Consider the following 16,124-nt stretch of genomic DNA (forward strand, 5'->3'; position numbering starts at 1 on the left):
CAAAGAAAGAATTAAATTTGTGCTGACTAGAATGGAAGGATGCCACAGTTAAACACTCTACCCGTATCCATACCCTGAATGCTGAGTACCAGCCCAATTCTCAAAATGTATGTTTGGATCTCTGAATAAAAACTCCATGATAATGTGTGTGTGTTCTCATGATACATAACTTTTGAGATTATTTGCTGGGATACTACTTGCGCTTGTTTAATGCAGTGTGAGAACCCACAACCAACATAGACTCTCCTCAAGTGGCTTAAGGACAAGAACACAGCTATGCACCTTACAAGGGAAGTGTCACATTCATGATGCCAGAACCTACCTTGAAACTTTGGTGGCATAACCAAAGAGGTATGAGAAGACCTCATGCAAAAAACTAGTCAAATGTTTCTACTGTAAGGCCCAAAATTAACCCCTGAATTATACATATAAGCAATAGGAAAATGATGATAGTTGCTACAGGTTGGGTTGTACAGCCCGCACAGTGAGAACGCCAGCAGAGGAGCAGCGAATAGAAAACCATGCGTCAAGGTCAGTAATACATGCACACAGTTCATCAGTGAGACAGGAATATCCATCTGCATGGCATTGCTGTCTGGCCACATAGGCCAGCTTTTCAAGCTTTAATTTTGGGACCTTGCAGTGCAAACAGGCAGCTAACATTTTGCATGTGGTCGTCTTATAGCACATCTGTTATGTCACCAAAGTTTCTAGTAGGTTTTGGCATGAAGGGTGTGACACTTCCCTTGATAGGAAAATGAGCTGTTTAAAATGACAACCGAAACACAACAGTAACATACTCTCCTTATCCATCCAAATATTCAAACATAAAATGACATCCCATAACATATTCTAAATCCATCTTACATTACTGTTAAAATAAACTTAACTAGCTATACAAAGCTAACTGCCATAACATCTAATTCAAATATAGAAACAAGAAAACAGGGTAGTAAAAACCAGTGACCTGGATTGTAAACATATTGGTACATTTTTGGTGAAATTTTAACAAGGTATATTAACTTCTTTAGCTGCTAGCAAAAGAGAATATTTTTTTTCTAGAATAATATAAATACTTTAGTCAATAGGAATATTTAATGCCAATCTACATAGAAACTACATTCATTTTCAGCTCAGATCTTGGCTTGCCCCTGTGAAACTTGAATACTAGTGCTGTGTTAGCTGGGGTGTACCTTGCAAATGTGGTACAGTTATAAAATGCCACGTACAAATATACAAGCTATAAGTAGTACCATAAACTATTCACTGTAAAACTTATGCAAACTATGGTGGTGGTGGTGGTGGTGGTGATGGTGGTGGTGGTGGTGGTGGGGGTTATGATAATAAAACACTTTCACTTTGTAAAATATATGAGTTAAGTAGTCAGAATTTCTACTCCAGAATACATAGATACGGAACACTCTAAAGCCTCCCAAACAAAATTCTAAGGAACCTTTTGTCCAATTTAATTCCTTTGTTTGTTATTGGCAACTTGGTTTTGAGTCACACTAAACTGATTATGATGCAATGTGGTTATACTGAATATCTTAAGATGGAATGACAACTTACCCATGTTCAGAAGCAAGGTGCAGTGCTGAGTAACCACATTCATCTCTGGCATTGACGTCACCACCTCTCACCAGAAGGAGATGAGCTGCCTCTGGGTAACGCTGCCAAATAGCATAATGCAAAGGCCTTAGCCCTTGAGTCACAGGTTCGTTCACCTTAGCACCACATGCTAGTAGGATTCTGATTTCATCCAACGGTACCATGCGTATGATACTATCAGCTAACTCTCGTTGAAGAGGATTTGTAATACACTCTGCTGGCATCTTGATTCTTCAAGTGACCTACAGAAGATATACAGTACCTAGGTAAGTATCGAATCATTGCCCTGATACAAATGACTATGGTCATGACTGTGACTGTGATGACTTTGAGATAGGAATGGGGTAGGACTGGGTAGGAGGTGACCATGGACTTAATTAAAGTACAGCCATTTGCCAAGTGTGAAAAAGGAAATCTATGGAAAACCATCTGTTCTTATGACTGCCAACAGCGAGGTTCAAAGCCACTATCTTCTGAACGCAAGCTTACAGCTACATGATCCTGACTGCATAGCCAACTCACTCAATAAACAAACACCTTCTTCATTCTAACTGGAGACTTCTAAACTGGTTTTCTTAGATCAGTAGGATACATAGTTTACAATGTTATTAATACCTAATTTCTTATAAATGACCGATATTTGTTAAATGTTGGAGGAATTACTTGTGAAAATTTTAGTATCATGATTGATGAGAAGAGAGCCAATCTATTTGAAGATGGCACTGTATTTTGATATGGAGATTGTCCTCATATTTTCTGAATTTTACAATAATAATGTTATTATTATTTTCCTGTTTTCACAGATGCAAACGTCCCAGAATTTTGTTCTGCAGGAGTTCTTTTGCATACCAGTAAATCTTCTGACATGAGGCTGACGTATTTGAACACCTTAAAATACTACCGGACTGAGCTAGGATCAAACCTGCCAAGTTGGGCTCAGAAGGCCAATGCTTTACCGTCTGAGTTATTCAGCCTGGCTCTGAATTTTACAGTGCAGCATAGCATTGACACTGCTGGATATCGCTACATTGTACTGTCACAAAGTGTGGAGCCAGACCTCCACACCTGCAAAGCAGGCTCACGTTCACTTGATTAGGGACCTGCGTTCTTTTGCATTTGCGATAATAATCTTTTTAAAACTATTCCCTAAAATGCTTGGGAAACAGTTATCTATATATAATGTTGTTAACAATTCAAAAATTAGACAGCTTTATTTCACAAAATGAAATGAGACAATAATAAGAATATGTGAACTTTATCAATTTTATATGCATAATAATGCGAATTCACGGTGTTTGCGTTCTTATAAAGGTTTTTCCACTGCCAGAATAGACCATCATGTCCATTACAGTCTTACAAGGTCCACTTGTTCTCCTACTCCATCAACTTGATTCATGCGTGTGTGTCATTCTGCTTAAGAAGCGGGTCAGTAACAGTCTTATTTTCTCTGCATTCTGTTACAGCTAGTATTACATCTTTAAAATACCAAACTATGATAACAAAATGATTTAAAATAATGCAAAATTCTAAAAAAATTACAAAAAATTCTGAAAAAATAACCCCGATTTCCACCAAAAAATAAAATGAAAAACGCAGGTCCCTACCTATGATATATCAGATAGTTTTATAATGGAGGTCTATAGGATACACTTAGGCTGTTAGCCAGTTCAGCTGTTACCAGACCCACATTAATTTATGGCAGAGAAATTGCACTTGTGATGCTCCGGTCCATGATCATGGCAAGTCCCAAACGGTTTGAACACTGATGTTTGAAAAACGTATTACGTTACTTTGAGGAAGATTCTTCTTCTAGTACTAGATGAGTGGTACATGATCTTGGTGTAGATTAGTATCTTATTTGTAGTATTGTGCATGAGAATCGTCTGTAACTATTCCAGTAACAAAAAGTACAGGCATAGAGCTGAGCAGCTTTCCTTCTCATATACCATTTCTTACAATGGCCAGCTAAGCAACCACACTTCTGTTGGGATATTGACTGATGAATCATGCTACACCAACCATAGATTTTTCTATGCATACAACAGTCATGCCTGGGCTGAGTGGAATTTGCATGCAGTCCACCATCCATGCTGGTTTGCTGTCAACATGTGTTTTGTGAAGGATGTGCCATTTGCTGTTAGACACTGGTTTTAGCATGATGCCACACCGGCACATTTTGGTTGTGGAGTTGAATATCACCTGATGAGAGAGAGGGATCAGACATGGTGGACCAATAGTATGACCTCCATTGTCCTGAATTGACAATGTGCAAATTTTTTTTCATATTTTATGACACACCACCCACATTAATTCAGTACGCTGTGGCTGCAATACAATGATTCACACAACGTAAGTCTTTCAGTGAATGCATTCATCTACGAGGGCTATTTTGTTTTCAAGGTCCGATCAATCGTGAAATTAAAACCACAGTGAAAATCGAAACCATTTTTTTCTTTGCAACATTTAGCTACACCATCCAGCTATTTCTTTACATAGTCGCTGCTCTGACATAGACATTTATCATAGCGTGGCACCAACTTTCCAATACCCTCGTTATAGACGGCAGCTGCCTGTGCTTTCAGCCACTTCTCTACGCTGGTCTGCAACTCGCTGTCCGTGCCAAAATGCTGTCCTCCTAGCCAACGTTTTATGTGAGCAAAGAGATGAAAACCACAGGAAGCCAAATCCGGACTGTATGGTGGGAGATGAAACACTTCCCATCAACAAAGCTGCAGGAGTGTCTTTGTTGCAGCTGCAGTGTGAAGCCGAGCATTGTCATGAAGAAGGACAATGCCTGATGACAACATTCCTCTTCACTTGTTCTGAATTGCCCTTCGTAAACGTTGAAGAGTCATGCTGTATGAGGCTGCAGTGATGGTCAATCAGTATTAATCAATACTGATCTGCATTTAGGACAGTTGCTCAGGTGGCAGATTCCCTATCTGTTGTTTTCGTAGCCTTTTCTTAAATGATTTCAAAGAAATTGTATGTTTAATGGTCATGCCACGCTCCATGAATTCCACCAATAAAACCCCTTTTTGGTCCCAGAACACAGTAGCCACACACTTCCTGATGGAGAAGAACTCGCTAAACAAGATCATCGGTTGACACTTGCTTCCTTCCCTGCTCGCCTGCATCAAGAATGTCTGTACATCCTGCTTTAAAGTTCCTGCACCATTGTTGCACTTTGCTGTCAATCATGAAAGTTTTGCCCTACACATTACTCATTCATTGATGTGTTTCAGCTGCATTGCACTCCTCAGCATGAAGAAATCGAATGACTGCACGCACTTCACATTTGGCGGGAAACTCTATTGTTCTAAGCATATTTACGTGCTCGCTGCACGCTCAGAACTCACAAGTGTGATGTGACGCAGTCGACAGGCATACTGGAGACACTGCGCAACACATCTGCGTACCGCTTCATCGGATTCTCACAATGGTTTTAATTTCACGACCAATTGGACCTTGAAGAAAAAATATCCCTCGTATGTTGTCCACTACATTGCATGCCAACCTGTTGTTCGTGGGGCTCACTTTGAACATTGTGGTACAGTGCATTTAATGCAGGCATAGATAAATAAAGGGATCTGTATAAGATGACTGCGTTTCAACCACCATACACATTTTTATGTTTATATGTTCAAGACATGCATATGTTTAAACTGTACAAGAGGTTGGGTCCTAAGTGATTTTAAATTCACAATCCACAGACACAGAATATATTGAGACTTTGGTGGAGGCCCAGCAAAGTGTCTGGAATTATTCTCTCTCTTTTCATTAATGCCAAGAGGGGCTGATAAATCTCATAAAATAATCACCACCGAACATAACTACAATGAACAGAGGCCAGGATTTTCTAGATATATGAAAGAATGCATATCCTCATCTCTCTTCTAGAGACAACTACTTCAGCTGCTTTCAAGACAAATGCAATCAACATATATCTTCCCAGTCTTACTAGCATCTGAAATGGTCCACAAATAGTCCAGTATAATTAGCTTCCAATCTAAGAGTGCCAAACTGTAGAAGTGTACAGTATATGTAGAAAGAGTCATCTCTGCTTTTAAAGCTCACAGGTTAAATGACACAATCAGCTTGGCTTTATTTGCAGCATTGTTCTTGAAGCACAGTTTCCGTCAATATCATTTACCTGAAAGCACAGCCAATTGGATACTCGCCATGTAGACCATAACCTTAACCACAGAATCTATTGCACAATATTTGGTTGAAGAAAGAAATGGTGTACTGGTACTGTATTAAAAATATACTTTTTGTTCACTGGTTGATAATAGAGTCTACTGAGTAACTGGAAGTACTGAGAGAATGTATATGGTAATAGCATTTTCTATATAAATTTTTCCTTTATTCTTTGTAACACAATTCTTTATAACCAGATTAAGAATTAATTTTGAAAGTAAACATGTCAAACCTGCCATTCAATAAAATAGAACACAGAACTACAATCAGCAAGAAAATATATACCGGTACCCTTGCTCTTATTATTTCCAAGAGAAAATCTAAATTCTACCACAAAATTCAATTTCATCTTTGTTTGAACTAAAGGGAAGTAGATTTCTGATTTTTGTTGCTGTGATATTTGCAACTATTAATATTTTACTGCTATGTATGTCTGAGCCATGATACCATGTAGTTGAACAAGTTTAAATTGTTGTGCACTTTTTGAAAAATGGTATCTTCTAAAAAATGTACTCTACAGAAAGTGAGTATTGTATGAAGCAACTGTATTTTATTCAAATTGAATACAATCCAGATGTATGAGTATGAAACCAAGTCTAAGAAGACAATAGACAGATTATGGAAAAACAAATGCTTCAGGATTAATACACAGTAAACCTGGAATCCTTTGTTTATATACATATGGATTTCAAACAGGGAATAGTCTTAAGTTCACTACAACTCAGTAGACAATTGAAATATAATAATATATTTTTTATTAATAAAATTAGGAAATGCTGTACAAATTTAAAATTATTTTTGCAATTTCTCCTTCAAAAGTCTGAAGAAGGGCAGCATTTGGTACCTGATCGAAGGAAGTTTCTTGCTAGTATATTATATGAAATTCCTCTTAATTATTCTCTCTCCTTTAACTTCCTCCACCACAAGCCACCTTTTTTATTTCCCCTCGAGAGAGGCCTGGTAGTAGGTAACCTGCATTCCTGTGAGGACTGGGTCGTATCTATGATTAATTCTAATGCTTTAAGATGATACAAACACTCAGCCCCTGAGCCATCAGAATTAATCAATGAAGGTTAAAATCTCCAACCTAGCCAGGAATCAAACCCAGGTCTGTGAATTTTATGTTTAGTAAAAAATGTTTTTGTCTTTTATAATTTTATTCAAATGTACTTCATTTCCATTCTCTTTTTAGTTTTTTAACAGCCTCCAGTTGGAGGAAGCAGAATTTAGAAATAAATTCTTTATTATTATTATTATTATTATTATTATTATTATTATTATTATTATTATTATTATTACTACTACTACTTGCCACTTTCAGCTATATGCATCAGTCTACTTACAAGACAATGTTTCTTTAGGATATTCTTATTTCCATTAAGTTACATCAGAGATATCATGCTAAGAAAAGGCAAATAGCCTACATATTATTTGTTTCCATTTCAAGCACCATTATCTGAGACAAAACTGATTCTCTTTAATTAACTATGGGGAGTATAGCACATAACACATGTTCCGAATTTACAAAAGCCTTTTTATTTTCTATCATTTTCCTAATCCCAATGACTGTAACAGTGTGCAACCTGACCGTAAAAGAAGCAGTATGACTTTTAAAGATATTATCAAAATGTTATTTTTTATCAATAAAATAAGAACTGATTATGAAAGTATTACATCCCACAATCATTTTGCACTATTCTTTATATTAGGCTTTCTCATCAGTGTCAACATCATAGCAGCATTCCCATTATGCATTCATGCTGCTCTACTGTGAAACAGAGCACAGTATGTGGTGTTATTTTCAATACCATGAGATAGTCTGAATAGCCTAAAACAGTCAAAGATTTTGAAAAAGGGAGGTGTTAAACTATGAAATAAGGGTAAGTACACTAAATAGACTGAAATTGTATAACATAAGAACAGGAAGGAAACAATGGGCATTTTTGAAAATATTTAGTAGCTATTAGTAGTGAAAAGTTGTAACTAAGATTATGTTGCTTTTGTAAAAACAAATTGATCCTGTTGAATTGAAACAATATGTGATTTTAAGAATGTGAAAAATTAATGTGAGGGAAGATAAGAGTTAATCATGTTATGGGTGCTCCTCATATGTGTACATACAGCCAAAGACAAAAAGAAAACAAATATACATTTCATCAATGGTTCATTATCACATGTATTTCAATACAATGGCAGATGCCAAATGGCCAGATCGGTCACTGATCTTTTGGCAATGACAGTCACAAACATTGGGACAGCTGCCCACTACAACCCATATCCATTGACTGGTGACAACTCGACAACTCAACACTGGACTTTAAATAAAATATTGCTCTCCTTCGTTTTGTATAATACTGGTAAGCTACAGATATGCATGAAGGACTATGGAATTTCAGGAGTAACTTTAAATACATGACTAACATACAGAGGTTGGCCAATCAAAACCAGCTCCTTAGTTCTTTCCTCTGATTCTACATCAGACAAACTGCTGTATATAAAAATATTTTGGTTGTTGTTTCATCTGAGTGGCTTTTGGCATAGTGGTGAAGAGCCTTGTGTACTTACTGTGCATGGTAACTAAACATTATCATTGTACTGGAGTGTAGATTGAGTTTTTATTTATTTATTTATTTTTTTTTAATTGTGACTTACAGTTAGTGTTTCTCTGAATAAAACCTGAGAATGCCTTGAACCCAAATTCTTGATTGACAAAGTAAAGATGCTTTACCAGAATTGTTATAGCTGCATCTGGATAGGCAATGGAATATCGGAATGGTTTCAGAAGAAGAGAGAGGTTCAGCAAGGCAGTACCTTATCCCCACTCCTTTTCATTACCGTATATTAATGGACCGGATTATAAAAATCTATCACAGAAATAGAACACTAAATTTAAAGAGTTTGGAATGAAACTGTGTGAAACAAAGACTAGAAATTACTACGAACAGAAGAGGAACAAATTTTAACATCTATTTGGAGGGAACCAAATTAGAATCAGTTTCCCACTTCAAGTAGCTGCGGATATCACTATCACTACTGATCTGCATTTAGGGCAGTCACCCAGGTGGCAGATTCCCTATCTGTTGTTTTCCTAGCCTTTTCTTAAATGATTGCAAAGAAATTGGAAATTTATTGAACATCTCCCTTGGTCAGTTATTCCAATCCCTAACTCCCCTTCCTATAAACGAATATTTGCCCCAATTTGTCCTCTTGAATTCCAACTTTATCTTCATATTGTGATCTTTCCTACTTTTAAAGACACCATCCAAACTTATTCGTCTACTGATGTCCTCCCACGCCATCTCTCCACTGACAGCTCAGAACATACCACTTAGTTGAGCAGCTCGTCTCCTTTCTCCCAAGTCTTCCCAGCCCAAACTTTGCAACATTTTTGTAACGCTACTCTTTTGTCGGAAATTGCCCAGAACAAATCGAGCTGCTTTTCTTACAATTTTTTCCAGTTCCTGAATCAGGCAATCCTGGTAAGGGTCCCATACACTGGAACCATACTCAAGCTGAGGTCTCACCAGAGACAAATATGCTCTCTCCTTTACATCCTTACTACAACCCCTAAATACTCTCATAACCATGTACAGAGATCTGTACCCTTTATTTACAATCACATTTATGTGATTACCCCAATGAAGATCTTTCCTTACATGTTGGAAGTATAATCTCAAAGGAAGCAGGAAATAAACAGAGGTCCAGAAAGCATCTAATGTTTACAGTCAAGTCAGAAACCTACTTTGGGACAGCAAAATACCCCAGAAAGCCAAAACAACTGGTATGTATCACACCTATTGTGTACTAACTCCCATCTGTAGTTTGGAAACATGTACCTCGATGAAACAAGGACCTCAACAGAATTTAAGCAAAAGTAATGAGATTCATCAAAACTATATGAAACTAAAGACCAGATGGGACAGGATCAGAAATGAAGTAAACAAAAAGGAAGACAACATCAAGGCCCTGTCGCTAGTTTTATAAAGAAGCATAGACTTCAGTGGCATGGACAATATGAGAACTGCAAGGAAATCTTCAACCTTCAAGTTAAAAAAAAAAAAAGACTAAGAAAACATTGGACAGACACAGTTAAATCAGAGGTGGAGGAAAAGGGTTTCGTGAGGGAAGATGTCCAAGAACAAAAAATCTATGAAGATAGAAAGAGGCGGTGAGCGCTTGTATAGCACACCTGCGAAACCAGAGTTGTACACTGATGATGAGTGGTAGTAGCCTCTGGATCTCAATACTGAGTGTTCAAACCCACTGGATGTAGTTGGATTTTTGACGTGTGGAGAAAATCTATTCAATACCGTATGTCTCATGATGTTGGCATGTTAAAGATCTCTTGTGACACATCTGATGTTTACCTGACAAAATGTATTGAAAAATCATCAGTAGGCTGCCCAATAGAATTCTGGCTTCTGCATCAACTGGTAGAATACAAAAAGAATGTCAAAACTGACATCGAGGCAGCCTAAATAGTGTTAAATCAACACGTCCGCACACAGTAGCTGAGGTCATATGATGATATTATTATTATTATTATTATTATTATTATTATTATTATTATTATTATTATTAATATGATTATTTATAATACTTGTTGTTTAGCCATAACAAAGGTAAGATTCAGCTAGAGGCACAACTGTATTATTTTAAACAATTTCTAATATGAAAATATATTCTGGTGCTGTTGCTCTGATCTATACTTCAGTTTTGATTTCTGACAGTCTTTAGTATTTCTCAATTTAAAAAGAAAGTCAGTTTTTACAATTCAATATTCAAATCATGATTCATATTCAGGGAGTGTCAAACATTATAGGGCACATTTTAGCATTATATATTATTTAAAGAATACCTGAAAGGAAGTAGTAGTGTTGGTGGTGGTGGTGGTGGTGGTAGTAGTAGTAGTAGTAGTGGTGGTGGTAGTTAGTAGCTGTTGTTGTTACTATTGTCACTGTTGTAAATTTGTTCTGCTTAAACTGAATTTGCCACTAATACATATTTACACCTATAATTAGTCGCCGACACCACACTGTTTAAACTGAGCTCGATAGCTGCAGTCGCTTAAGTGCGGCCAGTATCCAGTATTCGGGAGATAGTAGGTTCGAACCCCACTGTCGGCAGCCCTGAAAACGGTTTTCCGTGGTTTCCCATTTTCACACCAGGCAAATGCTGGGGCTGTACCTTAATTAAGGCCACAGCCGCTTCCTTCCCACTCCTAGCCCTTTCCTGTCCCATCGTCGCCGTAAGACCTATCTGTGTCGGTGCGACGTAAAACATCTAGCAAAAAAGCACAATGTTTAAAAGGGAAGATGAGAATGCTCATTATTAGTTATTCCTTCTATTGAAAATTACTGGTGATAGCAAGACTACAGCAGAATGGATGTATCTCTGATAACGTTTATGTCACTAAAGAGTGCGCTACAAAAGACAAAAAATATATAATTAGTCTATAGATTTTTAATATAAAATTCAGTACCTATAAATTTGTAATAAATTGTTACATGCCAGCCCTGTGATAGCCCCTTTTGGTACTTCCTGAAAAGAACTAGTGAGTCAGCCGAACGGGGAGCTCCCAGCCAGCATTGTTCTTTTCGTCTGGTTTCCCAGTGTGTTTCTGGAAGGTGCAGCGAGAATGTTCCATTTCTAGCCACATCACAAATATTCCTGTACATACCACCTGAGCTATAAAAAGAAGGATAGCCGCGAACAGCCAGTCAGTGTGGGACTCAGTGTTGTAATTGGACTCAGTGTGTTCGGGTTCGGTGGCTGGCCTAAGGGTTACAGTTGTGTTGGCTGTCACTCGTGTCCCATTGGAGTCTGAACAAGGAGGAGTAGTTGTTGTTGCATCAGAGTGTCGAATGAGTAGCTTGGCTGCTGTCAGTATCCCAACAGAGTCAGGGTACCATCGTGTATGGAACGGAATACAGTGTGTACTGCCTTAGAGTAGTGTGTGTGTGTGTGTGTGCATGCGTGCGTGCGTGTACTTCTGTGGACTAAGGAACGTCATAGAATCAGTGATCGGAGCAGCTATCGTAAGTGTAATTGGAACGGCCCTTTTGTGAGGAGTACTGTCCTGCTGTTTAGTTGTTCACCGTATGTGACTGTATAAATTACTGGAGTCAAATCATGTGTTGACCGCCCGCTGTGTGAAAAGAACAGAGACTTGTAAATAGACAACAATTAGTGAGTGTGGTCAGTCATGGCTGAATAGAATTATGTATGTGTATATACATGTGGGTGTGCATTTATTGCAATACAGTAGATTATGTAATAGTGTTAGGTCATGAGCAATCCTGCTACTGTACGTGACAGCAGGTGGTACTATCTGCATCTGTCTGGCCAAGGGTCAGCTAAGGGCAAAGGAGTTCTTCCCTCGGACGCCTGAATGGAAATGACACATATATTCATCTAAGTGCTGCTGCCTTGTGGATGTGGCAGGGGACTGCCAAAGGTTAAGGGAGATTATCCTGACAGAAAACTCTCTGCAGTGTTATGCTTAGCAAGCCAACTGCACCGAGGTAAATGAATAGTGCTTTCAAAACTAAAACAATCCTTGGATGTAAAAGTGGTAAAATTACTGGATATGACAACTCTTCAAGCAGCTCTCGAAATTATGATGGCCAACAACCCAAATCTCATTGGAGGTGTAGGAAGAGACATACATTATCTATGAAACAGCTCAGAATTGGAACTCTTAATATCCTCACTCTTATTAACAAATGTGAAGAACTCGTAGACCTTATCGACAGCTGCAAGCTTCAGATATTGGGGTTGAGTTAAACAAAGTGGTAAGGCTGTGGAAAGAAATCTCTGAGAAATGGATATATGTTATACTGGAGTGAGAACTGGTCTCCTTCTTCACAAAGATTTAGATGTACAGACAGATGTCACCTATGTGAATGATAGGATCATCCAGACGAATTACAAGATGGAAATGTGCATCATACTTTATTTCAAGTATATGCACCTAAAACAGGATGTACTGCAGATGAAAAAGAATTCCTTACCAAACTTGAAGAACAATTAACGGAGGAGAACACCAATAATTATGGGTGATCTGAATGCCCAAGTTGGTAAAGAGAGAGAAGGTTATGAAAACATCTTCAGAACTCATGACTTTGGGAAGAGAAACTCCAAAGGAGACAATATGATTGATTTCTGCATGCAAAACAACTTAGGCATACAAAACACATGGTACCACAAAAGAGAGAGTCATAAAATAACAAGATATACTTGGGATACAAAACTGTGATAGACTACATCATCACTGATGGCAAAGCTGGTTGGTATGTTAATGATGTCAAAGTCATACCCAGTGAGCATATAGATAGTGACCATTAGCTATTAATAGCTGATCCTAAAGATGTACATGTTCTCAAAGCTAAGTGCACAAAAATGCCATGAATCAAGACCTGGCTGTTGAAGGACTCTGAGAAGAAAGAGAAATACCAAGCAAGGATAACAATAAAATCACCCAAAACTGAGATCAGAGGGGTACAAGAATGGACCTTGTTCAAAGAAACTCTCATAAAGGAAGCTGAGGAAATCTGGTGGGGAAACAAGTGCAAAACCAATAGAGAAGGAAACGCCTTGGTGGAATGACTGGGTGAAGACAGCAGTAAAAGAAAGAAATATGTTGAGAAAGAAAATTAATAATAATGTTACTGGCTTTACATCCCACTAACTACTTTTACACCCGGCGAGTTGGCCGTGCGGTTAGGGGTGCGCAGCTGTGAGCTTGCATCCAGGAGATAGTGGGTTCGAACCCCACTGTCGGCAGCCCTGAAAATGGTTTTCCGTGGTTTCCCATTTTCACACCAGGCAAATGCTGGGGCTGTACTTTAATTAAGGCCACAGCCACTTCCTTCCCATTCCTAGGTCTTTCCTGCCCCATCGTCACCATAAGACCTATCTATGTTGGTGCGACGTAAAGCAAATAGCAAAAAAAAAAATTAAACCTACTTTTACAGTTTTTCAGGGACCAGAATTTAGTCCTGTGGGAATTCTTTTACACGCCAGTAAATCTACTGACATGAGGCTGATGCATTTTAGCACCTTCAAATACCACTGGACTGAACTAGAATTGAACCTGCCAAGTTGGGGTCAGAAGGCCAGCAGCTCAACCATCTGAGCCACTCAGTCTGGCAAAACAAAATAAAACAAATAAACTAAAGATTAAGTAAAAAAAAAAACGGGTGATAGAAGAAATTGAAGAGCAACTACAGGAATATCGGACTGAAAAGTTGGCTGTAAAACGACTAATCCAAGAAAAGAGAAAGTGGTGGGATGACTTTACTACCAGGATAGAGGAAGACTGCCAAGGATAGGAAACTATTATAGGCTTATAAAGTAGCAAAAAAGTAAAGAAGTGAATATGGAAATATCCTTGTGCTGGAAACAAATGAAGATAGTTTGATAAGAACAGATAAGGAGATCAGACATGAGATGAAGAAGTACTTCAACATGTTTTTAAATGGAGAAGGAGACAACACTGCCACCACCTCAACCACCACCATTACTGCCACCTGTAAAATAGCTGAAATCCAGAAAAACCAACCCCCATTAACATGGCTTGAAATCAAAATAGTATTAAATAACATACGAAACGAGAAGTCCTCGGGCTTCAATGACCTTACCTCAGATATGATAAAGGCAGCTAGAATTGGCTATACAGAGATTCTCACCGATCAGGGAGGAAAATAAAATCCCAGAAGATTGGAGAAAAGGAATCATCATTCCACTGTTTGAAGAGGGCGACAGACAGAAATATGGAAACTATAGGGGCATAACGTTGTTGTCACACAACCTGAAGCTGTTGGCAAAGATCACTGAAATGAGAATTAGGAAGATAGTGGAACCTTTGCTTGAGGAAGAACAACAAGGATTCAAGAAATATCAAAGTGCAATGGATCTCATTTTTCCTGTAAGAACACTTACAGAAAAGTACTGGGAACATGGAATCTTGTTATTATATTTTTTGGCCAGTGAAATGGCCTATGACAGTGTCCCTCAGAACAAGATCTGGGAATGCCTGGAAGACCTCAAGTGCCAAAGTACCTGACTGACAAAGTGAAGATGCTATAGCAGAATTGCTACAGTTGTGTTCAGATAGGCAATGGAAGATCAAAATGATATGAGATAAAGAGAGGTGTCCAACAAGGAGTGTCCTATCACCACTCTTGTTCATAACAGTAATGGACAAGATTATAAAATCTATCAAGAAAATGGACAGCAGACCAAACATCCTGGTATTTGCTGATGATGTGCTATTACAGGGAGAAACAGAAGCTGAAGTACAGAAAAAACTGACCAAATAGAACAATATGTTCAATAAATTTAAGTAAATCAAAGACTGTAGAAATGACCATTAACAGAAAAGAAACAAACTCAAACCTATTTTTGGCAGGAGCAAAACTGGAATCAGTTTCTCACTTCAAGTACCTCGGAAACACAATCTTCAAAGACAACACTGTCAAGCAGGAAATACTCAGTAGGACACAGAAAGTATCAGACTTTTACAATCAAGTCAGAAATCTACTCTGGGACTGCAAAATAGCACAAAAAGCAAAAACAACCCTGTGCCACACCTACTTCGTATCGATTCTCACAAATGGTTTAGAGACATGTACTCTGCTAATCAAGGACTACAGCAGAATTCAGGCAACTGAAATGAGATTCACTAGAACCATAAATCAAATTACTCAAAAGGACAAAATCAGTAATGAATTAAACAGGAAGGTAGCAAGCATCGAAGGTCCCTATTACCAATGTAATAAAGAAGCATAGACTTCCGTGGTATGGGCATATTATAAGAAAGAAAAGCAAGAGACCTGCCAGAAAATACTTCGACCTTACTGTCCAAGGAAAAAGACCAAGGGGAAGGCCAAGGAGCTGCTGGATAGATACAGTGAAATCAGATGTGGAGGAGAGAGGTCTCAAATGGGAAGATGTCCTGGAACAGAAGATGTATGCAGACAGGAAGAGATGGCGAAAGCTTGAACATAACACCCAGGAAACTAGAGTTGGAAAATGATGATGATGATATAATAGATTGTTATTCAGTATAATTTGAAAATCCATTTTTGGGAGTGGAAACTGACAGCAAATGGTTAACAGATTTCAACAAATGATCTTTCATTTTACAGCATACAGTCTGAAGGTAAACTACTCAGAAAAGTATTCATTTTTCTAGGATTGCAGATTTTCTTACATAATTTTCTTCAAGTAATTCCCAGATTCTTGTTCTCTTCTAACCCCAACAGTTTGCAAGGCCTAGGGACTTTCATTTTCACACCCTTTGTGGTCCTTCC

At 38.1% G+C, this 16,124-nt stretch overlaps 1 protein-coding gene across 1 annotated transcript in view; it reads right to left on the bottom strand.

Annotated features, from left to right (window-relative positions):
• Positions 1-16,124, bottom strand: part of LOC136857008 (ankyrin repeat domain-containing protein 65) — a 51,042-nt gene that overhangs the window by 19,468 nt on the left and 15,450 nt on the right. The window contains exon 2 of the mRNA XM_067135342.2: positions 1,570-1,850. Within this exon, the coding sequence (XP_066991443.2) occupies positions 1,570-1,832 (263 nt within the window). The 5' untranslated portion in view covers positions 1,833-1,850. The remainder of the gene's footprint in view (positions 1-1,569; positions 1,851-16,124) is intronic.

The sequence above is a fragment of the Anabrus simplex genome, chromosome 1 (assembly GCF_040414725.1).
Source record: "Anabrus simplex isolate iqAnaSimp1 chromosome 1, ASM4041472v1, whole genome shotgun sequence".
NCBI lineage: Eukaryota > Metazoa > Arthropoda > Insecta > Orthoptera > Tettigoniidae > Anabrus > Anabrus simplex.